This window comes from Erithacus rubecula, assembly GCF_903797595.1.
Source record: "Erithacus rubecula genome assembly, chromosome: Z".
Classification (NCBI taxonomy): domain Eukaryota; kingdom Metazoa; phylum Chordata; class Aves; order Passeriformes; family Muscicapidae; genus Erithacus; species Erithacus rubecula.
Genome location: NC_136661.1, coordinates 23,676,967 through 23,701,562, shown reverse-complemented (window position 1 = coordinate 23,701,562; position 24,596 = coordinate 23,676,967). Strand labels below are relative to the sequence as shown.

The 24,596-nt window shown below is 54.0% G+C and overlaps 2 protein-coding genes across 5 annotated transcripts; both read right to left on the bottom strand.

The window, feature by feature from the left end:
• Nucleotides 1-73: 73 nt before the first annotated feature.
• LOC306814521 (uncharacterized protein) lies at nucleotides 74-7,810 on the bottom strand. Its single transcript, XM_079330655.1, has 11 exons — nucleotides 7,525-7,810; nucleotides 5,833-6,075; nucleotides 4,830-5,120; nucleotides 4,326-4,423; nucleotides 2,512-2,728; nucleotides 2,269-2,380; nucleotides 1,914-2,148; nucleotides 1,641-1,680; nucleotides 1,252-1,351; nucleotides 1,126-1,172; nucleotides 74-642 (listed from the first exon to the last, which is right to left on the bottom strand). The coding sequence occupies exons 1-11, from the start codon at nucleotides 7,631-7,633 to the stop codon at nucleotides 629-631; spliced, it is 1,506 nt and encodes a 501-aa protein (XP_079186781.1). The 5' UTR covers nucleotides 7,634-7,810; the 3' UTR covers nucleotides 74-628.
• Nucleotides 7,811-9,747: 1,937 nt separating this feature from the next.
• On the bottom strand, nucleotides 9,748-19,012 carry LOC306814558 (uncharacterized protein). 4 transcript variants are annotated; one of them, XM_079330703.1, is made up of 11 exons: nucleotides 18,582-19,012; nucleotides 15,215-15,460; nucleotides 14,565-14,816; nucleotides 13,438-13,674; nucleotides 12,816-13,106; nucleotides 12,474-12,571; nucleotides 12,042-12,234; nucleotides 11,311-11,422; nucleotides 10,885-11,077; nucleotides 10,429-10,494; nucleotides 9,748-10,216 (listed from the first exon to the last, which is right to left on the bottom strand). In XM_079330703.1, exons 1-10 carry the CDS (start codon nucleotides 18,682-18,684, stop codon nucleotides 10,456-10,458), a joined length of 1,764 nt encoding a protein of 587 aa, XP_079186829.1. In that variant the 5' UTR covers nucleotides 18,685-19,012; the 3' UTR covers nucleotides 9,748-10,216; nucleotides 10,429-10,455. The 4 variants fall into 4 exon arrangements, with proteins under 4 accessions (XP_079186829.1, XP_079186832.1, XP_079186830.1 ...); XM_079330706.1 differs by having other exon boundaries at nucleotides 10,885-10,931; XM_079330704.1 differs by having other exon boundaries at nucleotides 9,748-10,494.
• Between the last annotated feature and the right edge of the window lie 5,584 nt (nucleotides 19,013-24,596).

The following is a 24,596-nucleotide window of genomic DNA, read 5'->3' as shown; positions in this document are numbered from 1 at the left end:
CCTCAGCAAGGCACAGTCAGCTCCTTGCAGGGGAATATGACCCCAGAGGGGCAATGAGGGGACCAGGCAGGAGTTGTGTGGAACAAGCAGCCCCTTCAAACCATAAATGTTTATTTGCTGTCCAGACAGAACAGGCAGAGACACAAAGCAGTCCAGCCAGGCCAAGCAAAGCCCTGGGTTTGGCTGAATATCAACAGAGAGGGCAGAAGGGTTGGGGACCCAGAGGACAGGAGGAGAATGCCATCAACCTGAGTCTGTGTGGCTCTGAGACTGAGAAATCCTACATAGAAATCCTGCTTCCAGGAAAGCAAAAATGAAAGCAAAGCCCAGGAAAAAAAGGATTACAGAAAGTCAAATTCAAAGGCCTTACAAAAGCAATAAGCAGAACCTGAAGGTGAAATGGCTGAGGAATGAAAAAGCTCAGCTCTCCTTGGCCTTGTGTTTTCCTCTTGCCCTGCTGAATTGGATGAATTGCATGGGTCCCCCAGGCTGGTCACAGTCACAGCAGAGCCAGGGCACGTGGCAACCATCAGCACTGAGCCAGGTCATCATTCCCATTTTCCCCACATCCACACTGCTCTGGATGTCTCCATGGTCCTGGCTGGGGCTGAAGTGACTGACCTCCAGCCTAGCCACTTTTACCTGTGGAGAAAAAGGGCACCCAGTGTCAGAGACAGGCTGGAGCCCACGGCAGTGCCTGCCACAGCCCAGCCCTTCCATCCCAGCTGTGCCATACCACAGGGCCCCAGAGGTGCCTGTCAGTGCTGAGGTGAGAGCAGCAACCCCTCAGCCTGACCCTCCTGAGACCCCTCTCTGCAGGTCTCTGGCAGGGATGGCACAGACATGGCTCCCTCAAAGACCTGAGCCTTTGGGATGCTTGTCTGCTCACCCCTGTCCCTGCTCCAGGCAGGGAGCACTGCCTGGAACCAGACTCTGCTGCCATGGGGAGCTCAGTGGGCAGAGCCATCCTGACCATCCCCAGCTAAGGCAAATCAGAAGATGCCTCAGTGCTGCTTCTGCTGAAATTCAGATTATGCTGGGAGATTGCTGCTCTCATCCCTACAGCTGTCCCACAGCCCTATAGTCCCCTCTGTCATAGTTGTCTGCAGAATTGCATTTTCCTACCTTTTTCATGATCCTCCTTACTTTCGTTGGGCAAATACTTCCTTTTCCTGGGAAGGCAAAGGGGAGTCCTGGGTAAGAAACTGGCATCGTGTATGTACCTGCTGAACCTGTCCCCTTCCTACTCACCTGGAGAGCACAAACCACACGATGACTGCAGTCAGAAGGAGGACTGCCAGCAGCACACCCAGTCCAATCACAATCCCATGCCACTGGCCTGCAGTCTGTCCTGCAACTAACACAGAGCCAGGGGTGAGTGCCACAGCCTGGCCTCCTGCTGGCAATGGCCCCAAGAACAGCAAAGGGTGTGTGCAAGGCTGTAGGTCTGTGTCCTGTCCCCTGGATGGGGATTCTTCTGGGAGGGAGGATCACCCCACGTGTGGGGATTTAGCTCTGTTCCACGTGAGACCCAAAAGCGCTTGTGCTGGGCCAGCTGATTTCCAGGGCAGCTGCCAGGCTGGCAAAAGGGAACATGCTGGAGAGAGAGGCTTGTGCACCACGAGCAAGGAGCCACTCACCAAGAGAGAAGCTGTAGCAGACACAGGTGAACTTCTCTGCCTGTTGGAGGAGACAGGAGGGAAAGCTCAGCCCACTCGTGCAGCACCAGCCCCAGCTGGAGGCAAAGGTCCCCAGGCAGGGCCAGCGAGTGAGCCGGCTGTGGCCCAGGAGGCCAGGGGCAGCACCCTGCCCAGGCACGGCAGAGCAGGGTGCCCTGAGAGGCAGCCCAGAGGCAGCAGGGGCAGCCCCGGCCGGCAGCATCCCCGAGAGCAGGAGCAGCAGCCCGGCCGTACCTGCGGCGAGCGGCGGGCGAGGCGCAGCAGGGCCGTGTAGCCGCAGCCCGGGCGCAGCGCAGCGTTGTGCTCGCCCTGCCCGCGGCTGCCGTCGCCCAGCACGAAGTCCGTGGGGGCGCTGAGGTTGAGAACGGCGGCCACGTAGACGCTGGCGTTGAGGAGCTGCGGCTGCCCCGAGCACATGCCCTCGATCACCGAGCCGTTGTGCGTCGGGGCCACGAGCAGCTGGTGCTCCCTGCGGGGCCCAAAGTCAGCGGGACAGGGGACAGGGGGCGGTGGAAGGGAGGCGTGTGCAGGCCAGCGCCGGGCTGGGCAGAGCCGTGCCGGCGCTGCAGAGCCGCGGGGCTGCGCTCACCTGGCTGCCCCGGAGCCGCGGGCGATGGGGCTCAGGGCGAGCACGGCCGTGCCTTGCCATGGGGCGATGTCGCGGGCGCTGCGGCAGCTGATGCCCTGGGGCCGCGGGGTGTCTGCGGGGGAGCAGCCGGGCACTGAGCACGGGCAGCGCTGGGCCAGGAGCAGGGGCAGCCTCGGGCAAGGCAGGCTGCGAGCACGGTTCGGTGTGCCCAGGCTCCCGGGACAGCCGCACAGCAAAGCTTACCGGAGCTGCTGCTGCTGCTGCTGCTGCTGCTGCTGTTGTGGAACTCCTTGGCCAGCGCAGCCCCGGCTCCGGCAGCCGTCAGTCCCTGGATGGTCACGGCGTAGCTGCTGCCAGGGCTGTGCTCCGGCAGCCGCAGCTCAGTGACGGAGCCATTGAGCCGCAGCCGCTCCGTCTCCAGCACGCTGCTGTCCGCTGCGCTCCTGGCTGTGATGCTCAGCTGCGGACAGGAGGCACAGCTGGAATGCAGCAGCTGCTGGGAAGGTGCCCGCGGCTGGAGCGCCCCTGCCCTGTGCCTGCCGTGCCCTGTGCCCGCCCGGCGGGGAGAGGAGAGGAGAGGAGAGGAGAGGAGAGGAGAGGAGAGGAGAGGAGAGGAGAGGAGAGGAGAGGAGAGGAGAGGGGAGGAGAGGAGAGGAGAGGAGAGGAGAGGAGAGGAGAGGAGAGGAGAGGAGAGGAGAGGAGGAGGAGAGGAGAGGAGAGGAGAGGAGAGGAGAGGAGAGGAGAGGAGAGGAGAGGAGAGGAGAGGAGAGGAGAGGAGAGGAGAGGAGAGGAGAGGAGAGGAGGAGGAGAGGAGAGGAGAGGAGAGGAGAGGAGAGGAGAGGAGAGGAGAGGAGAGGAGAGGAGAGGAGAGGAGAGGAGAGGAGAGGAGAGGAGAGGAGAGGAGAGGAGAGGAGAGAGGAGAGGAATTTGTAGGAGGAATTTGGAAGCAACTCTCATGATGTGTGAGCAGCAACCTGTATGAGCAAAGATTGAGCCTCTGAGAAGGGAAGAGGGAGGCTATTTGTTTGGAGAACTGCTCATATGTGTACTGAGCCAGAGGACTTGCCACCCCAGGTGTATTGCAACATCAGAGGCACTGTGGTAACATCCTCGACTGGAGAAATCTAAGCTTCTCTTTCCTCTTGTGTAAAGTTGGACTCTGAAGGCTTTCTCAAAGAGAGAAGGAAAACAACTAAATTTTCCATAAGTAATACAGATGAAGGATCCCTATTTGCCCATGCATCATCTCAATTTGTCATGAGACCACTGGTCATTCTCACTTGACACATTTACAGAAATAAAATCTGGGCTTGTGCAAAAGTGAGGACAACTGAATGTTTTTAAAAAAAGTGTTCTTTTCATGACCACTGGTGTCTGCGAGCAGGTAACCAGCCAAACAGGCTCACAACGTTGTGAGGAGCTTGTCTGACCATTTCTCCAGGAAAGGGCTAAGAAACAACTTGCAAGGTCCCTGTCACTCTGTGGAGACCTCTGTCCTCAGAGAGGACCTGGAGCATCCTGAGAACACTGTCACCAGCACACACACACCCTGCCACTGCTAGACAGCAGGGGTTTGCTGTGGAATGTGTCCCAAATCCCGAGACACAGGAGATGCTTCTAGCCACGCTTTGAGAAAAACTCAACACAATGGTGCAGCTCTCTGGAGAAGGGGCTTTCAGGAGGGACTTTGTGAGGATTACTCAAACTACTGGTTTTTCTGTGGCAAGAACCAGAAACAAGTATGCAAGAGGCACAGGAAACCTTGGGATGACACCCCAGAAGACATATCACTATGTGTTGCACATAAACAAAAGGCTGCCAAACCCAAAGCAGAGCAGACCCAGGAAATAAGCCTAGAGGACGTGAAGCACTCACACCTCTCTGGGCATCTCGATATCACAGGGAATCTAGAGAAAGAAAATGCTTGTGCTCATCAAAACCAGATATTTACTGGCTGGGAACTGTGGCTCATCCCAGCTGTCCCTTTCCCACACTTCCCAGTGTGCCTGCACAGAGCTCCAGGCACGGGCAGAGGGTCTGCCCCGGTCCCTTGGTACCTGGTATCCGATGATCTCCCCATTGCAGGAGGACAGCGAGTTCCACCTGAGAGAGCCCCTGTTGGGATCCAGCCACAGCTTCTCCGGCTTGTCCGGCACTGGAAGCACAGACAATGGGGTCACACACAGGGCCACGAGCAGGACTGAGACCAGAGAAGGGTGCAGGCAGCTCCTGGCCATGGACAGGCTGCACAGGGATCCCTAGGAAGGCTTGGACTCCTGCCAAGGCTGCATGTGCTCAGGCAGTGGGAAGCACAGCAGTGTGCTGTGGAGTGGGACAATGGGAACGGGGCGTGCCCTGCTCGGGGCTCTCCCAGCCCCTTCCCCACAGCTCCACAGGGCCCAAGCAGCTCTGATTCCAGGCACATCACTGCAGGGAGCAAATGATCAGGCCGAGCTGACAGGTGAGGGGAACGTGTATTGACCAGCTGGGACACAGCTGGGACACAGCTCTGCACTGTCTGCACACTCAGCCCCTTGTGTGCGACATTTCTGTGCACGTACCTGTTTGCTCTGTCATGAACAACCATGAGAAAAGGGTTGTGTTGGGGGGAAAGTCGATGGTGACACGGTACTCAGTGAAGGGCTGCAAAGAGGAGCAGGTGAATGTTCCTTCCTGGCCATGTAACATCTGCTCTCCTTTCACCTCCTCAGGCTCACAGGGAGGGGAGGAAGGCGCTGCCAGCCGGCACATGGCCCTCGTGCCCTGGCAGGCATCAGGGAACCTGCAGGTCCACTTGAGTTTGATGCTGGTGCTGGAAATCTCAAAGGTCTTGGGATCAACCTTGAGGATTTCTGTGAAGGAGAGATTGCAAGAAGGTGACTTCATTCCTTCCCCATTTCAGCCATGCATGGATGCTGCATGCAGACAACTTTGCTCACCATCCATACCAGTGGGAGGGAAAGTGAGACTGAAGGTGGTCACTGCAGCTCTCTCAAAGGGGAGCAGGAGCAGTTGGGCAGCAATGAATGTGGGCGATTGAGTGGACTACTACTGTTCAGGCAATTTTCCCCATTGATTCAAAACTGAGTTCTGTGTGTCCCAAAATCTCTACAGACCATCAGGGACAGCTCTTTTCTCCCTTGGTGGGAACATGAATGCCCTAAGCTGTGAGAAGAGGGAGTTAAGCCTGCACCCACAGTGCCAAGAATCAGGAGAGGCCCAGCCCACACGGAGCAAGCCGTGGTACTCACAGCTGCACTGTCTGAGAAGATATGGGCAGCAAAGCCCTCTGATCCTGCTCAAACAGTGATGCCATGTGCTGGCCACAAGCTCAACCACAAACCTGTCTCCCATGCTTTTCTCCTTTGTGCACATGCTCTTGCCAGAAGCCATGAGGGAGACCCTTATCACCAACACCCCAGTGATGGCCTGCAGGCTGGATTTGTCCCCTGCCGTTTCCCTGGGCAGCACGGAGCCCAAAACCTCCTGTGGCTCACACTCTGCTTTCCCTGCTCAGGAAGGGCAGAGCAAGGCAGGCAAGAGAGCTCCTGGGCCCTTCCTTACCACTGCACTCCATGCTGGACCGAATGCGGACCCAGACACCTCTGGAGTTTCTTCCAATCCAGACTTCCTTGTATACAGGTTTCCCAAGAGAGAAGGACTGGACTTCACTCGAACATTTGACATGGGTGAAGGATGACTGGAAACCTTCAGGGCAGCTCAGCATCACTTCTTCATTCTTTGCATAATTCTTCTGGTCTGGTACCAGTTGCAGTCTGGAGTCCCACGGGGGCCTATGGCACCCTTCTGTGAGAGGTGAAAGAGGGTATTACTTGGGCTAGGAGGGGTGGAATAAGATATGGGGGAGTGGTGGGAGGAAATGCCCAGCAGCCCCTCCAGCCTGTGAAGGGAGAGGGAGGGTGACACATCCATCTGCTTGGATGTGAACTCAGGGCAAGGCTTGTGGGGAAGGGGCTTTCCTTATGCATGGAAATTGTGAAGAATCACTCCTCCATGAGCCTGCACCATTCACACTTGTGTCCAGGGACACCCTATTCCCTTCTCCAAAGGCCATAGCAGGGATGTTCCCAGGACAATCACCCCTGCAGCAGGACATGCCCTCCAACCTCTCATTCAGTTCTGTCACCCAGCCCAGTTCAGGTGGCACTTGCTGGGCCATGGCACCACCACTCCTGCTGGCATGCATGTCCCTGCAGCCATGGCTCATCCCTCCCACAGGCATCAGCCACGCCCCTGTGGCACCTCTGGGCTCCCTGGTGTCACTCACTCAGTGCCTTGGCTGCTCTCCTCCTGCCCCACACTGCTGGGCAGCAGGCAGGGGTGAGCAGTGCCTCCTCCACTCACATCTGCTGCCCTGCCAATGCCCCTGCCCCTTTCTCCTGACACAGCCCTTCCTTCTTCTCATCACCTCCTCAGCAGATTCACCATCCTCCAGGCTCAGGAGGCAGTGACTGAGTAGCTGGTCCCAGCAGTTTGTCCAGTGCTGCAGAGGGAGGCTTTGTGGCCATGATTCTTACAGAGAAGGATACTGGCTTCTGGAAGGAGCCCTTGCCTATTCAAACCTCTGCAAGGATCTCTGTGAGGCCTGAAGGGGTTTAAAATGCAATCTTCCTTCTGCCAAAGGGGCACACAAGGAATCTGACAAGGTGCAGACCACCTTGGCCACAAAGGGAAATAAATGCTGGTGACAAGCCACTTGTGCTCAGGCTTGGCTCTCAAACAGCCCTGATGGCAGAGGACCAGTGACACCCAGCTGAGCACCACAACCAGCAGCTTTGTCCCCCTGGCACATGACCATGACCCACCCCACGCTCAGGCACCTAGCCACTGATCCTGCCCCAATGCAGCAATGTGACAAAGCAGCAGAAATCTCCCTCTTGCACTTGTATCAGCAGGCACAGTGTCCCTCAGGTACACCTGGGGACAGGATATGTACAGAAAGTGACACCTCCCTGAAGAGCCTTCCCCAAATTCACAGTGTGTGAATTGATGACCTGTTCATGCCCACTGTCCCCAGGGAATGAGTGGCAGACTGATTTTCAGGAGGGCATGACCCATTACCCATCCAGCCCATTCCTGTCTCTCCCACAGAGCCCCAGTGTACATTGCATTGTAGCTCCTGCCCCTGGGGCAGACAGAGGCCCTGCAGCCCAGGGCTGCAGGCAGTGAGCATGAATATCCAGTGTACAGGAGGAAAGGCAGCAGAAGCTTCCAAGAGGAAGAACCACTTCTTACCTGCTCCCTGGGGCACTATTTGGATGTTGAAGTTTTCTTCCTGGCCGTGTGCTGACAGTAGAGATGCAAAGGCCAGGAGAAGCTCCAGAGGCAGTGACTGCAGGGCCATCGTAGAGTGAAGTCCCCAGTCAGGACTGAAATCTCAGCCCCACTCGCTGCCTCTGAGCCCAGGCATCCGTATCTGACTGCAAGGCTTGCAGCCACAGGAAGGAAACAGACACATCTCCTCATGAGAGGTTCCTCTTTTGGCAGGGAACCTCCCATCACTGTCAGCACTTCTGCCTTTTGATATCTTTTTCCCCCAAGAGCATCCAGGTTCTGGGACTCATCAGAAGGAACCTTGTCACCAAGATCCCAGAATTTCCTCCCAAAACCCTTCTAGTTACCAGGGCATTCAAGAAGTGTTACTCCTGTTTCTGAGGTAATATCCAAGCCCTTCCTGACACTGTGTGGGTTTTAGAGTGGTGATGAGTCACTTCCCCTCAATGATCACAGGAGATGGGGGACCTTTGAGAAACCACATAAAGACCTGGACAGAAGCATGGATAGGAATGGGGACATGAACTGCAAGGAGGACTTCAATGCCTGAAACAGTCTGTGGCCCTTGTGAAAGAAACACTCAACCCACAGCCACTCTCATCCTTCCCCGCTTCTGTATCCTCAGCTGCCTCCTCCTGCTGCTCCCTCTCAGCCTGGCAGCACTCTCCTCTGTCCCCAAGTGTGCAGACCATGCTGCCCTACAGTGCCAGCTGTGTGCTTGAGGAAACTCTCACTGTACTCACAGTACATGCCCCTTGCTCATCAGCAGCCACTGCTTTTCTCTTCCTCCAGACCCTGCCTTCTGCTTTGGATGTCCTGGATTCCAGAAGGCTGGGTGATGAGACATGGGGGCTGCAGAGGCACACAGACCATACTTGTCCCCCAGCTTTGCCTGTGGCACATGCACAGGACACACTCCTGCCCAGGGCAAAGGCTGCCCTGCTCATGGCTCCCCTCAAGAAGGTGCAGTCAGCACACACAGGGATCAGCACCTCACAGGGGGTGAGGTGTCTGGGCAGGAGCTGGGGGCAGCAGGTAGCCCTGTCCAAAGCACAAGCCTTTACTGTCTGCACAGAGCAGCTGGAGTCATGAGGCTGACAGCCAGGGTATGACTGGGTGTGGGAGGATGGAGTGGGAAGCAGGGTAGCCAAGGAGGTGGCAACTCTTCTCCCCTATCCCAAGCCTGCTCATTCCCCTTTCTCAACCAGAGGCAGCCACACAGCCTTGAGTTTCTCTTCTCCTCTCTGTCCAATACCCACAAAGAGCTGCTCCATCAGGCACACATATCACACCATCAACAGTCACAGGAAGGAGATCTTTTGGTCCCAGGGGCCAGTTACAGATACTGAGCTGATGGGCAGACAGCTCATATGAGGAACTGTCAAAACATGTCTTTACCAGTACATGCAAGTCATGCCAGGCTAAAAAAAAGCTGGAGAAGAGAGAGGTCATTTGCTCTATGTTCTGGCAGTGTAGACCTCAACAGGAGAGCCTCCAGGCTGCCCCTCAGCCTCCAGGCTGCCCTGGGTATTGGCAGGTTTGACAGGGGAGAGAGATAACACCAAGCAATAAAATATGACAGCTCTGTGTTCAGGGCTGTAAAAAGCACAACCAGAACCAGCTTGTCACACCTGAGTCCAGGGAACTCAGCAGAGCCAGAAGGAGATGGAAACATCACAGGCAGCTCACAGACCTAGAGACCAGAGAGGCTGATTGCTCCATTGGCCAGCAGTGCACCCCTCACCAAGGAGAGCTTTGGGACTGTGCCTCAGCATCCAGGCTGCACTGGGCACTGGAATCCCACAGGCTGGGAGACAGTGGAGTTGGAGGTGATGGGACAGCAACAGCAGCCAAGAACCAGCAAATCCCAAAGGCTGCAGGACACAGGTGTCCCAAAGGCTGCAGGACACAGATGATCCAAGAGGGCCAACTGCACTTTACAAAATGGGAGATGTGCCACAAACCAACACAGAGGTCCAGCTGTGCATAGTGGAGATGGTGTCACCTATAGGATGAGAAGAAGGGAAAGAGCCACTCAAAGCATTGCACTGGGAGCATGCAGCACCTCGGGTGTGCATCCTTGCAGCTGCCAGGGGCTGGAAAAGCCTCCTTCAAGCTCCTCCATGAAGATTCATGAGGTCAAGGCTTTCACACACAAAACAAGGAGGACTCATGACAAGGTGGGAGCTTTTGTGGGCCAGGCAGCCCCTGCAAACCAAAACAATTTATTGGTTGTTTCAGACACAGCAGCACTGTGGCCAGGGCAGCACAGCTAGGCTAAACTCAAGCAGAGGACATGGTCTAGATGGATACAAGGACACAGGGTGAAAAGAGGAGCTGTGAGCTCCTTCATTCTCAGAGAGCATTTGCAGGCACCAAGATGCAGGTGAGATGGCTGTACCAGAGCACTGGAGAACTACCAGGACATATCCTTGCTGGTGCAAGCAGGTCATCCCGTGCCTTGAGCTGCTCCTGTGCTGTGGCAGAGGATTCTGGAGTCTGATGAAGGAGAACATTTGGGGGGAAGCAATAATTCATGAGATGATTCACTGCTTCTGGTGGTGGAAGACCAAGCCTCAGAAGGGAAATGCCATCACTACTGAGCCTCAGATGTCTACTCCAGCTGCTCTTCTTCCTCACTGCTCTGGCTCTCCTAGGATTCCGGAACAGGCAGGGGCTTGGGAAATGGCTCTCCAGCCTGGTCACATTTACCTCCTCTCCTCATTTAGAGAGAACAAAGAACCCAGGGCAGAGGCTGCTGCTTGCCCTCAGCAGCGTGAGGAGCTCAGACACAGCATCAGAGCTGGCAGTGCCCACTCTCTCTGTGCCATGTGGGGTTCACAGGCAGGGCAGCCCATTTCCTACCTGCATCTTTCTCAAGAAAAGTCTTGATCACGCAGTAATTATCCCCATTCTCATATGGCTGGAGCTCTGGGGGGACAAGAGGACAGAAACAGCCTGAGGGACCTGGGGGCTGTGGGAGAAGGAGCTGGGCAGCATCACCAAGGGCTGCAGATCATCCTGGGCTGCTCACCATCAGGACAGCAGGGCTGGGAAGAGCTGCTGCCTACCCCAGAGAGTGAGAAGGAGCAGCAGTTCCCAACCCCCACTGGCACCTCAGGGAGACCCCAGCCAGGAGCTGCTGGAAGAGGCTCCTGAGCAGGGTCTCAGCTGGGAATAGATATGGGACACGTTGGTCTGGCAGGTCAGCCAAAGCCAGCTGGGCTGCCTGGAGCTACCTCAGAGTCCACCAGGCCCTCCTGAAACACACCTGCTGCCCTCCCAGCTCCAGCCCTACAGTCCCCTCTGCTGGGATCCTACCTGTGTAGTGATCCTCCTCGGCTGTGCTGGGCAAGGCTTTCTTTTTTCTGGGAAGGCAAAGGGCAGTCCTGAGTCAGGGAGAGGCAGACCTGGGCCAGACCCTGCAGAAGCCAGCAGCAGTGGCCTGGAGGGTTCTGCACACCCTCCCCCTGCCCTGGGAGCCATTGCCCATCCCAGGGGACAGCAGCGGTGGCTGCAACAGCCGCAAGGGGTGAGGGTCTCTCAGCACACATGGCCCTGCCCCTGAGGAAGACACTTGGAGCCCCAGCCAGGAGACCAGAGCCAATGTGTGCTAGGAGCAGCCAGCTGCACCCTCTGCACCCAGAGAAGGGTGGGAGCAGCTGGGGAACCCTCTCCATCCCCATCCAAATCACAGCACAGCACGGCCTGAGACAGAGCCGAGGCTCCAATTCTCCTTCCACTCACCTGCAGAACACGAACCAGAGGGTCCCAGCAGACAAAGGGATCAACAGCACCACCACCAGCACCACTACAATGACTGCTGACTCAGGCCAAGGGCCCGGAGGCTGCCCTGCAACTGGCACATGGACAGGAGTGGGTGTCACAGCCTGGGCTGTGCACCAGCAGTGGCCCCAGCCTTGCTGCTGGGTGTCTGCACCTGTGTAAAAATGCCTGTCCAGAGCCTGCTGCCCTGGCTGCTGCAGGGACAGGCAGCAAGACAGTCCTCCCCTGCCTGCAGATGTTATTGGGCAGAGCAGAGTCAGGCTCTGGAGCACAGAGCCTTGCCCCATGGCCCGGGTTGGAGGACCTGGCAGCCTCCTCAGCCATCATGCACGCAGCAGGGGCACACAGACCCAGGCTCAGCCCTAGGGCTCTCTGACCTTGAGCCATCAGTGCACCCAAATGCAGGGATGGGTATCACCTTCTTCAGTGGAAGAGTAGAGAGGCCCTGTCTGATACCAAAGGCACAAACAGCGACTGAAGGAGAGCAGCTCCTCTGCAGACCTGCCAATGAAAGCCCTCAAGGAAGGACTCACCCATCTTCACGCACTCTGCTGAGCCAGGTGCCCACACTGCCTGCCCCTGTCTGAGCTGGGACAGCGTGGCTGCACACACAGCTCTGGGAGCTGCTCCGTACTCAGTACTCACCCCCTGAGAGGCCACCCCAACCAGACATAGGGCAGAGCAACCATTACCCTGGACGTAGGCTTGGAATTCCAGATGTGATGCAGCCCCAGCCCCAGCTGCCGTCAGGCCCTGCACTGTCACCAGGTATTTGCTGCCAGCTGTCTGATGAGGTGGCACATACTCAAAGACAGACTGGTTCACCAACACCTGACTGAATTCGAGGAAGCTGCCGTCTGCTGCTCTCATGGTGGTGATGTTCAGCTGGAAGAAGGACAGGGAGCTGCTAGGCAGTAGCAGCAACACCCTGCTTCTGCACTGGGCAGCTCTGTGGAGAGGGGCTGCTACTGCTGGCTGGGCAAAAGAGGGGATCTGGCCCTACCAGGAACACCAGCAGTGTACAGCCTGTGGGCCCTGGCCAAGGAGGGCTCACACCTTGACTCAGGCTGCCTGCACAGAGCTCCAGGCAAGGTGAGGGGGACCACTCCATGGGCTCCTGGTACCTGGTATCCAATGATCTCCCCTTTGCAGGAGGGCAGTGCCTTCCACCTGAGGGACCCCGTGCTGACATCCATCCACAGCTTCTCCAGTTTGTCTGGCACTGGAAGCACAGGAGAACAGCATCATGCACAGACAGGAATTTGTCCTCCACAAGGGCTGCTTGTGCCTCTGCAGCAGCAATGGTGTGGTGAGGAGGGGAAATACCCTGCTGTAGGGCCCTTCACAGCCTCCCCAGATCCCCACAGGTTGCAAGCAGTTCTGATCCTAGAAACATCACAGCAGGGCACAGATGCTCTGGCTGAGCTTCAGGGTGAAGGGCATCCTGACATTTAATGTAAACACACCCATTTCCTTTGTGCTGAGCAGCCGTGTGTACAAGATTGTGCTAGGCAGCAGGGAGATGGTGACACTGTAGACAGTGAAGGGCTGCAGTGAGGAGCAGATGAAAGTTCCCTCCTGGCCTTGTAGTATCTCCTCTCCCTTCACCTCCTCAACCTCACAGTTTGAGGAGGAACGCCGCTCCAGCCGGCACCTGGCCCGAATATGCTGGCACATGTTAGGGAGCATGCAGGTCCAGTTCAGTTTGATGCTGGTGCTTGAAATTTTCAGGGTCTCAGGGACAACGTGGAGGACCTCTGTGAAGGGAACACTCCAAGAGGATCAGTCCCTCCCTTCCCCTCCAAGCCTTGACATCAAACACCGTGAACCCAACAATTCCCTCACTTGCCTGTCTCCAGCACAGAGTGGACAAGGACATTCTGCCTTCTCCCAGACTAACATGCCAGAATTGCCAACAGCACAGATATAAACTTGGGATGCATCCAGAATTTCCTCTGGATTTCTCTGCCATGCCCTGACCACCCCGAACGCAGGGCACTGATACTGTGCCACACATGCAGAACTGCTCTCCATGCCTGGGGATGACAGTCTGAGAGCACTGGGAGAATGTCTGGCTTTCTCACTTACCCACACATGTCAAGTTCTTTTCCATACGGTGCCAGGTGTCTGTGGCATTCCTCACTATCCAGCTACTATAAGGAATCACAGAACTTTCTCTTGTCTTTGATGCCACACATTTGATCTCCATGGGTGGAGGCCAGGACCCCTCAGGGCACCTCATCTTCACCACTTCATTTAGGTTGTAGGTCTCCTGGTTTGGGTCAAAGATTAGCTTGGGGTCCCACTGGGGTTTCCGGCATTTCCCTGCACCAACAAGATGGGAAGATATTAGCTGGAAAGTGTGGCTCTGCAGGGCAAGCCATGGATTGGAGCAGAGCATCCCCGTCCCTAGCCCATCAGGGCAAGAGATGAGCTTCAGGATGCTGCACAGAGCAGCCCTGCCACAGCAATTCTTGGCAAGGGGATGAGGACAAAGAAGGACTCCAAACTTCTTCCCCCAGGGCTCCTGGGAAGGGCCAGAAGGAGTTGGAGTGAGGGGTTTGTACTGTGCACAGAGCCTGCCCAGAGACTCTGGTGCCCTCTTTGTCCCTCAGACAGGATGACATCCTGATTCCTTGTGAGAAGGCATGAAGTCTGAGCCCCAAAGCTGGCTCAGCAGTGACAGCATGCAGCAGGGCAGGGAGGAGGGACCAGCACACGAGGAGAGGGCCACAACTTTACCCTTGTCACCTGTGCCACAAACACCTGTCGGACCTACACATGTGTCCCCGACTTTTCAGCACATGTTCTTGCCAGAAGCCCTTAGGGACATCTCAGGGGGATGCACCACCCAGCCCTGTGTGTGGGAACGAAGCCTGAAGCACTTCATGGTCCCTGACCTCCCGTGCCATGGGCAGTGCTGGTTAGTGCCAAAATGGCTACTTTGCTATCAAGGTAGGGACCTTTGTACCAAAACTCCTGCTTGCCAGGACCCTCAGGGACCAAAGCTGGTATCAGCCTTCTCCACCAGGGCACCCCTTCAACCCCAGGGCTGGCACAGGGCAGACTCAGGAGTTGCCTCAGCACTGCCTTCAGCAGCACCTGCCATTTCCACAAGCACACAGAGCCAGAAGCTTCCTGTGTCCCCACAGGCTGCATTTCCTGCTCAGGAAGGGCAGAGCAGGGCAGTCAGAAATGCTCCTGATGCTCCTTACCAAAGCACTGTACCCTGCCTGGGTTGGGCTGAATGTTGATCCAACTGCCTCTGCTGTCCTTCCCATTCCAAGCTTCTCTGTGTACAGGTTTTCCATTGATAACAGACAAAACTTTTCCTGTACATTTGACATGGGTGAAGGGTGGCTGGAAATCCTTGGGACAGCTCAGCATCACTTCTTCATTCTTCTTGTAACTCTCCTGGTTTGGTGCCAGCTGGAGTCTGGAGTCCCAGTGGGGCTTTTGGCATGTTTCTGGCAGAGGTGAAAGTGGGTGTTAGTTGGGCTGGGAGGTTTCAAGGAGGATCAGGGTATCTGCTGGGGCCTCAGCAATCCCCAGCAAACCCTCTAGCCCCTGAAAGGAAAGGGAAGGTGACATATCCATCTGCTACTATGGGACACCTGGGCAAGGCTGGCTGGGAGGAGGCATTTCTTGTGGGTGAGTGTCAGCTGGAGCTGAGGCCTGGCCAGGTAGTGGACAAGGATGTGCCAGAATTCAGTAGGGGATTGATATCAGGTATCAAATGCCTGAGATCCAAGCAGCGCCGACATGGAACCAGACTTACATCCCTGGCCACAATGATGGAGATGGATGAACGGGGCAGAAATTGACCACAGAGCTTGGTAGGAGCACTTCCTGACACCCTGCTTACCAATGCACACTATGTTCCCCTGAACACGAGTCCACACACCACTGCTCTTTTTCCCCAGCCACACGTCTTCCTTTAGAGATCCGGAATGATCCAATGGCTGAGCCGTGTTTGCACATTTGACGTGGGTGAAGAATGGCTGGAAACCTTTGTTGCAGGTCAGAGTCACTTCTTCATTCTCTGTGTAACTGTCACGGGCTGGTGCCAGCTGGAGTCTGGGGTCCCACCAAGCAGGCTTTTGGCATGTTTCTGTCAGAGGTATAATTGGGTGGGAAGTACTTTCGGGTGGTTATAAGAGAAGACTGAGGACACGTCTCTCATGATTCTGACTATTCATCCCTACACATACAAGTGTCATGAGCCCAGGCACTCTCCAAGCACACAGGGCTCCTCATCACCCCATTTCCAGGACTGGCAAGCCTCCCTTGAATTCTACCCCCTCCACGGGGTGCTTGAGCTGCCATTTTATTGTCTCCCTCATGGAGAGGTGAGCCATGCTGCAATAACAGCCTCCCATACTAAAGACAACCAAAACCCTAGAGAAGCTTTCCAGGCAAACAAGCAGAACCCCTGCAGCTATTCCTACTCCATGGTGAGGCAGGAGATGTTAACTGGGAAGGATTCTTCTCCCCAGGAGCACAGATCCCATCAGGTGCCTACAGCAAGTTGCTGAGACAAAAGGAGCATTGTCACTGCCAGGACGTGGGGGAAACCAGGGCATCCAGGTGTCCCATTGCTGCACTGTCATGTGCATGACCAGGTCACAGAGGGTCTGTCTCCAGCTCAGCACCCTGGGTCAGGGTGGTGCAGGGCTGTGCTTACCTTTGCAGGTGGCAATCTCATTCCACATGGCCTGTGCCCCTCTGGAAATGCACTGAATCTGTGGTACAGATGGCAAAAACTTCCCAGCACAGCTGAGCTGCACCACTTCATTCAGGTCATAGCTGCTCCTATTCAGGTTAAACCGCAGTCTGGAGTCCCAGTCAGAGGGAGCTTTACATTTTCCTGTGTGCAAAGGCCAGGAGGCAGAGCCTGAGGGTCACTGGGCTCCAGCAGCATCCTCAGGGGTGAGGGTGTGCCATCCAGAGGAGTGCCAGTCACCCTCTCTTCAGAGAGGTGGCAGAGAGGGCACCTCCCAGGATGAGCCCCATCCTCCAGATGCTTTATGCCTCCTCACACCCCCAGGGACAGTGCAGGAGGGTTATCCACAGTCCACCTGCTGCTGCAGAGACAGCCCAGCCTGGGGCATGCTGCTCTCTCCCACAAATACAGGGGCTGTGGGGTGCACCAGACGCAGGGAGTCTCTGCAGCCATTTGTGACTCCACAGGTTGGTCCCATGAACTGACTACCAGCAGCAATGGTGAATACCAGGAGTAAAGTTGCAGGTAACAAGTGAAAGAACAAAGCAATTCTGCAGGGGAAGCAATAACTACCGGAATGAGGCAGACAGAAGATGAATAGTCTAAGTCCTTGAAAGGGGAAAAACAAAAAAAGCACCCCTTCTCATTCATGATATTTACCTGTGAGCTAGAAAACACCCCGTTTTGACGAGTTTTGTTACGTTATTCATCACTCCAGTGATGAATCCTTGCCCTTAATTGTCGTATAAAACCCACGTTTTCAGTTCATTTGCCTCCTTCTCTCAAAAAGACCACCACTCTCCTAGCATGTAGCATGATTTCTTGGAACACTCTGCTTTTACAGTGAAGAAGGGAAAAGATGAGTCATAGTAACGCAGGCAAGCAGTGACTTCAGTAAGATATACTAAGAGCCAAAGACTGTCTGTGTCAGTATACCTGCTTTTGCCTGCCTCGGTGTGCTGGCCGTGTGGATTTGCCATCTAGCACACCTTTCTGTGCAGAACTGCAAATAAATCAAATACCTTGACTCTTTGTGTTAATCAGCTTTTTCCACACTGGGTGAAAGAAGCTTTCATCTAGAGACTGCCCTCAGACCACCTGTGTTCACACCAGTGGCCACAAAGCTCACACCCTGCCCAATGTGCTCAGCCTAGCCTCTGCACTTCACCCAGAATGAGTCTGCCTTGTCCTGCCCTGGCAGACGTGTTATCTAGACTTGCCCACTCCATGCAAAACAAGTCCATGAGGAGGCAGTGGGTATGGAGGTGGCCTTTCCTGAAGGAGGATGAAACACCTCTCTTCAGCTGCAGCTGCCCACTTCCTGCCAGCCAGCACTCACCACTTCCCTTTTCTGGCAGCAGGTTTCCACGCCATCATCACAACCCTCTTCCCAGCTCTCCACCCCAAAGGACAGTGATCACCAGCCCCATCTTTTCAGATCACATGGTGCAGGCACGAAAGTTCTTCTCCCTCAACAGTGTCCTTCTCAGTGCCCTCAGAGCGCACACCTCACTGACAGAAAACTACCTGAGAGACATGAAACCCCTGACCTGGTCCCAGCCTCATCAGGCATTCCCCCTCACACACCATCCACCCTCCTGCCATTAAAAACACTGAAGTAACACACACCCTGCTCAAGGGTGACAACCAGGATCCTTTTGGGTCAGTCTCAGATATGAGCACAGACTAGGAGAGGAGAGATTCCATCCTGCCCTGGGTAGCTGAGCTGCCCACTGCTGGAAGAGCAGCATCCCTCGAGCCACTGGTGATGGACGTGACTCATGACCCATCTGATCATTTGGTTAGGCACTTCTGCTCCCATTTCCCTACAGAGAGAATCCTCACAGCTCAGGTTCTCTATCCATGCTGTGGCACATGGGGACCTCGACAGGTACCAGCAAGCCCAGGCCACACACACAATCACCACAGGAAAGCCCACATTGTAGGAAAAGCCTAGAAGAGATCCAGGGGCTGCCCCTAATCCTCCAGCATGGAGGAAGAACAGAACAAGCCTCTTGATGTGAACAGTCCCACCAAACTACAGTTCCCTAGCCCCAGGGACTGTGGGAGAGAGCAGCTAACAGAGCTCACAACTCCCCACATCTTTGATGAACACCATCATCACCCATGACAGGGGTGCTGCCTGAACTGCCCAGAAAGGCCATCACTGCTCTGATTGCTCTGGATTCATCTGTCTGCTGCATAACAAGACCTGGTCACCTCCTGCTCCCAGCAACACTCCCCACTTCCTAGAGGGACGCTGCAAGTCCTACACTCATGGAAGTTTCCCAGTTCACAGAGACTTGCCACCCTCCACCCCAAATAGAGCTTTGTCCCACCACAGCCTGAAGGACGCGTGAGGTGTCTCAGGTATATGCAGATACCCTCAGCTTCAGCCCTCCCCTCCCAGCTCACTTATGGGCTGAGCAGGGTAAGACCAGGTAGCAAATACGCAGGTAGAGGAGCAGCAAAACCATTTTTGCAAGAGATAAGCACAATCCACTCTTACCTGCTTCCCATGGAGTCACAGGACCATGGTGCATCTGTCCCCGTGCAAGCAGCAGAGGAGCAAGAGTCAGGAGGAATGTCAGAGCTGGTGCTGGCAGGGCCATGCTGGCATGAAGTTCTGGGCAGGACTCAGTGTGAGCTGCTCAGGAAAGGTGTCTGCACAGCCCTGCACAGCAGTGAGACAGCCCCACAGGGAAATAACATGTGGCACAAGAAGCTTCCTCTTTGGAAAGAGAGCGTCCCACCAGCCTCAGTGTGGTTCTCACACATCTTCCCACAGACAGTAGGTACAAGCTCCATGAGTGTCACAGGTGTCTTAGTCCAGCCCTTTCCTTGGCTACCTCAGCACCTGCTCCCACAAGCACCTCCAAAACCTTCTCACATCTCTCACTCTCCACTCTCTTTCCAGATCCAGTGGAGGATGTTCAGGAACACACCCCTGATTAATGTGCCCAAGGCCACCCTAGGCTGCTCTCATCATGCATCACTTTCTCTTTCAAATCATGGAATAATGTATGTTGGAAAACACTTACATAATGACCAAGTCTAACCACTAAGCCAGTACAATAAGCCCACCACTAAATTATGTTCCTAATTACCACATTTATATATCTTTTAAATATTTCCAAAAATCTCTCCTCTTATTACCTTGAACAAATCAAGCTGCAACATTCTTGCTGTTGAATCCACCAGCAGAATTTCCAGACCAGACAAGCTCCTGAACTTGGAAGTTCTCTTCTCCTTTCTTCTCCAAACCTTTCCTGTTCTGAGCTGCCCTTTGTCAATGTCTTTTAGGACAGGAAGTAGTTGACAAGAACAGTGTGGACAGTATGAGGATAAGAGGGTCTTCCTGGAGATGGATAGAGATGTCTTGTTCCCATTACTGTTGAGGTCAGGTAAGGTCTTTGGGTATGGGAGAGAATTCCCTAAGTGCTCTCATTTGGGGCATGCTCACACTCCCCCAATCTCCTGTCCCTGATGTCACCACCAAGCCCTTCTCTGAGTCCCTTTTCAGCTCACAAACTCTTGCACAACTTCAAGCTTCCATGAGTCCTGATTCCCTGTGCTGCTGCAGACCTCCTGGGCCATTCCTTTTTCAACTCTGTGCTTTACAGGGTCTTTCTGTCTGTGTTTTCCTGGATAGACAAGCACAATGCCTTGTGGTGCAATACTATCAGTGGGTATGGATTCTGTCACCCATGGTGTTTTTCACCACTCAGCTGGAACTTGTTGGCCCAGAGCTCCCTGACAGATCCTTTTGCAGGAGCCACAGTCCTTAGGACAGTGCTTGGTGTATCTGTATTATCCCAGTAAACCAGCAACACTGAGTTTCTGTAAACGAGATGTCTCCTAAGGTTCATTTGGGAACATCATTACATCAAGTCCAGCTGTGTCACATGCAGCTGTTGTGAGGTCAATGGATGAAGTCTTCTAGAAAGCTTTCAGCAAGAAGAACAGCAGCACCAAGTCATGTCCTTTTTGTTTGCTTGCTGGATCTCTGTTCTTTGGGAACCAGGTTTTTCTTGTTCCTGTGCAGTCAACAAAGGTGCAAGCACTCAGAAGAATGGCCACAGCCAGCACTCACTGGGTCATGTCCTGATAAAATCCCAAATTTAGGCACAGACACTCTCACTGACTCTCCTTGGTATGTGAAAGAAGTGAAACCAATGGAATTAAACAGCCAAGCTTCAAAAATTCACAAGTGGTACAACAGGTTTCCTATTGTCCTGATGAGATTATTTCTTTACCCCTGTCCTGAGGCCTGGAAATCTGTGTTTGGCCTCTTCCTTCTTAGAAATTTATCATTGTTTTGAGATTTGTTGCTTTCTTGGTATATAGCATCCACTAGAAAAATGCTGAAGAAATACTGAAAGGCAGCATACTCAGCCATATGCGTTGAATTCAGTACCATTGCAATCGTGCTTGATTGTTTCCTGAAGATCCATTCAGTCATCAAGAAGCTACCAAGACTCAGACTTTCAGACTGAAGAAAGAAAAGTCGAAATCACCTGAAATTTACAATCAGATTTACTTCTGATAGAGAAGAACACTGGGAGCTCAAAACCATCCACAAAACCACAAGGAAAAGGAGAAGTAGCTGTGGCTTTTGAGAATCAAAAGCTTTTGAGACTTCCACTGCTAACACAGCCACCATTTTCCCCTATAGTAAAGTCTATTACTGTGTCAGAACTCAAAAACAACAGTAGTATATTATGGGTCTTATCCTCCTCCCTACCTGACACCTGGCCCAAGGGAGCCCAGTGTGGGTTGTACCTATAGATGGTGGTGTTGGTCAGTGACTATAGATATACCTATGCTTGGTTGTACCTACAGATGTTGTTCAGGTGATGGGGGTAGGCTGCAGCCAGGCTGGGAACATCAACCCAAAGCTTCTGAGTCAGGTTCAGGGCTAAGGAGGGTAGCCCAGTCAGATCCATCCCTGGGAAAGCCAGGAAGGGGTCTGTTCTCTGCAAAGCACTAGCACATGGCCCTGTGTGATCTGGTGGTCTGGGTCCCCACATGGTGCTGGTCCCTCTCCAGGATGCAGAGTCTCACTCAGGGCTACAGCCTGTGCTACTAGAACCTAGAGCATACTTTGGCAAAGATAACTGGAAAATGCCTACTGGATCCAGCCACAATCCAGTCTTGAACTCTGCTGTGGGCTCTTCCTCACTTCTCCAGGCACTTTCCCAGCCCCACCAGGCCCAAACCTCCTTCCACAGGAGGGATCTTTCAGTGCCATCCAACAAGACAATGGCCCACACTGCATGCCACCCTGAAATTAGGAATCCTCTAGCCCTGTTCCCAAAATGAGGATAGAACACAGACATCTTAATCCCCTACAGCTCATCTACACAGGTGGGGGAAAACCCCAGACCTATGGGCAGGAGGAGGGTAAGAGGAGCCCCAGTAGTGCTGGAGTGCAGAGGGATCAGCCCTGATCATGGCAGGTGACAGCCTGGTCATGATCAGCTATCATGGTCTCTCTTGGACCCAGTAAAATATCTGGGAGGTCTGCAGGGAGCTTTGCTGGCCTGATAGAGGGGTGGCACCAGGGCACTTTTGCTGTCACCCAGTTGGTGGCAGTGGCAGGGACTTCCTCTTGTGCAATAGGTCACCCAAGGCTACAAAGCCTAGGACCAGGCTACAAAACCTAGCACAAGGCTACAAAACCTAGCACAAGGCCACCATCCCTGCTCCTATGGTGGCTTGATGAGCTCCAGGTCTGATCCAAGTCAGGTGTGCTGAGAGCAGAGCTGTGACAGGGGAGAGCCCAGCATGTTGTAGGGCTCCCAGGAGCACATTCCTGGGTGCTGGGCAGAGCAGGGGTAGGCCCTGAGGGCTAGATAATCCCTTTGCTATGACTGCTCAGCATCTCTTCCCAGGGGAGGGAGCAGGACCTGCTGATTGCTCTCCACAGGGAGCATCTTCCCACCTTTCTGAGTCCACTCACACATTCCTTCTCCCCAGAAGCAAACACCCAAGCTAGGCAAGAATCTGCCCTGCAACTGCCACTGTGATGCAGGTCCCTCTGGAAATCTCTAGCCCTCTGCCCACTGCTCAGGCCATCCAGGTCCTCCTGGCCTGGTACTGCAGCCCACACTAACCCTAAATCCATCCCAAATCCCCTTCATGCTCAGACTGTCAATGTCCTCTGTTTGGCTGCACATTTGCTGACTGCCCAGAAAGGTATTTTTAGCACATAAAATTGGACATAAGCAGTTCACAGCTGGGAGCAGGGTGGAGTAAGGCTGAGGGGAGGAATGAAGTGGGGGTGGGGTGCTGCATTTTGGTTTGAGGAAGATGTGCTCAGAAATGGGGGTTTCCAGCTCTGGCATCCAAGTAGTTCCACATCTGGTTCAGTCATTCCTGTTTCCACCCCCAGAACTATCTTCAGCACATCCCACCCTGGTTCTTGAACAGGGAAGGTGGCTAAGCCCAGGAGGTGAAATTTTAAGATTTGGGGCAGTATCTCAGGTCAGTCTAGCTTCCCCCCAAACCCTATTGCAAAAGACTATCTGCACCAAGATCAGAGCTCCTGATCTGCTCTTTCTGCCCTTGTGCTCTATACTCCCTTCCCACCATCTGCTCTCCAACTGGCATATTGTGACAGTAGACCCTCCAGCTGCCCAAGCAGCTCTCTATCTCCTTGACATACCTTCCACCCTGTACCTCCTTCACTGCTCAAGCCTCTCTGCATTGCTGCCTTTCCAGTGCTACACAGCACCCCAGGTACTGACCTCAGCCACCACAGTTTCCTTTCATAGAGAGCTGATGGAGTGTTTGGTGGAGCCTGGAGTCTCTCCTTCTATCCCATTAAACAAAGGGCTTGGACTTCCTCTTTGCAGTTCTCAGCCTGTACAGCTTCCAAAGAAAAGCAAATCCTGAGAAATCACATATGCCAATCAAGTACCTGGGAAGAGAGAAGTGCTCAAAATATACTGACCTCAAAAGGAACCATATGAAAAGTCAAACAGTGATTTCTCCACTGAAATGAAGCCATGGGCCTGGCAGAGGGGATAAGGTGGCCCAGCTGGTGGTGCTATCTGGTGTTCTGTGGTTTTCACAGCCCCATCATCCTGTCTTGTGGTGCATTGGAGGAGACATCACTGATGCCAGTGGCACCCTGAGCTGGCACAGCTCCTACCTGACCTATCCTGGGATGCCTATCCATGTCCTGGCTTTGCAGGTGCCATCAGTAGATTGCTATGCCTTTCCAGAGCAGCTTCCTTCACACATGGAATACTGGAAAGCCAAGGTCTTGGCAAGCCCCTGCCCACCCCTTTCTTCAGTGCATGGCCCTGCAGAAGCCCCAGAAACCTGCTGTCTTCCCCAGCACACAGCCCCTGAACCAAAACTTGTCGTAGTGATGCTTTGGGTTTTCCTTTTTTATTTTTCAGAATCTCTGCTGCTTGGTGTGTAACTCTGAATTTCATATGAAATGTTAGTAAGTTTTCTTCACAGGGTAGTTAGACAAAACAATCCCTTCCCAGCTAGAGAATCAAGGACAAACAGTACCCAAAAAACATAAACAACAGTGAGGGAAGGCCATAAGCAAGGGAGTTGAGACTTCATAACCTGGGGCTGTGGCTGGACAATTGACCCCAATATGTAGATGAACCAAAACTTGTAAAAGTGTCAAAACTCATGACTAGGAGCTTTCTTGGATTCAACCGGGGTGCAGCCCCAGCCAGGCTCTTGTGCTGCTCAAGGTGTGTCCTTTCAAGGCCTCTCAATAAATACCTATTTTATTCCTTTTAACTCTGCCTAGTCTCCATTCCAGATCAGCCTTTCTAATCATCAGTTCATTCATCCTCCACAGAGGCTGGGCAGGTGGGAGGAGTGCAGAGGGCACAGTGTCCTGAAAAGTCAGTGAGAGTGGTGTGGATGGCACAGTGCCCAGAGCTTAGAGAGCAGCAGTCCTTTGTAGTATAAATACATGCATAAAACCACGTGTGTTCCAGCCCAAGATCAGTCCAAGGTCAAGATATTGAGCAGGACCTACAGCAGCATCACAGCAGACCTGGGGGAAAAGGGAAGGTCCTGTCAAATGCCACAACCTCCTGTGAGGAGCCTTATCTCCTTTCAGCCAGCAAAACATGCATAATGCCTCTTACAATCTCTTTGTGTGAGAGTCCAGGCCACAGGGCATCCACAGAGATGCTCCTGAGTGACCCATAAGGAAGGGTCTGCCAAGCATCGTGGCATGACTTACATCTCAGGTACTGGGCTTGTGGTGACACTCTTGGCTCACCCACAGACTGCAGCACTGGGTGTCTCTTGTAATTATCCCCAGACCAGTCAGTCCAGGGCTGGTGCAACCAGCCTCTGCAGAACAAGGGCTCTGCAGGGTGAGGTGAGCAGCCACCCATGACACAGGTGGACAGAAATGAGGTCACAGTAATCAAAGGCATTAGTGGAACCAGGCTCCAGTATGCAGTTCACAGCAGGATCAAAGCCCTGCGCCATTTGTCTCAGCTCTGCCTTGTGCTGGAGCCAGCACATATCCCACCTG

Bases quoted from the DNA above. Each gene is read 5' to 3' on its own strand.
- LOC306814558 (XM_079330704.1), bottom strand. From the start codon at position 18,684: ATGGCCCTGCCAGCACCAGCTCTGACATTCCTCCTGACTCTTGCTCCT. The intron at 14,817-15,214 runs GTAAGCAGGGTG...CACCTCTGCCAG, and splicing joins GGGGAACATAGTGTGCATTG to AAACATGCCAAAAGCCCCAC. The intron at 11,078-11,310 runs GTGAGTGGAAGG...CGGCTGTTGCAG, and splicing joins CTCTGGTTCGTGTTCTGCAG to CCACCGCTGCTGTCCCCTGG.
- LOC306814521 (XM_079330655.1), bottom strand. From the start codon at position 7,633: ATGGCCCTGCAGTCACTGCCTCTGGAGCTTCTCCTGGCCTTTGCATCT. The intron at 6,076-7,524 runs GTAAGAAGTGGT...CACCTCTCACAG, and splicing joins AATAGTGCCCCAGGGAGCAG to AAGGGTGCCATAGGCCCCCG. The intron at 2,729-4,325 runs GTACCAAGGGAC...TCCTGTCCGCAG, and splicing joins GGGAGATCATCGGATACCAG to CTGAGCATCACAGCCAGGAG.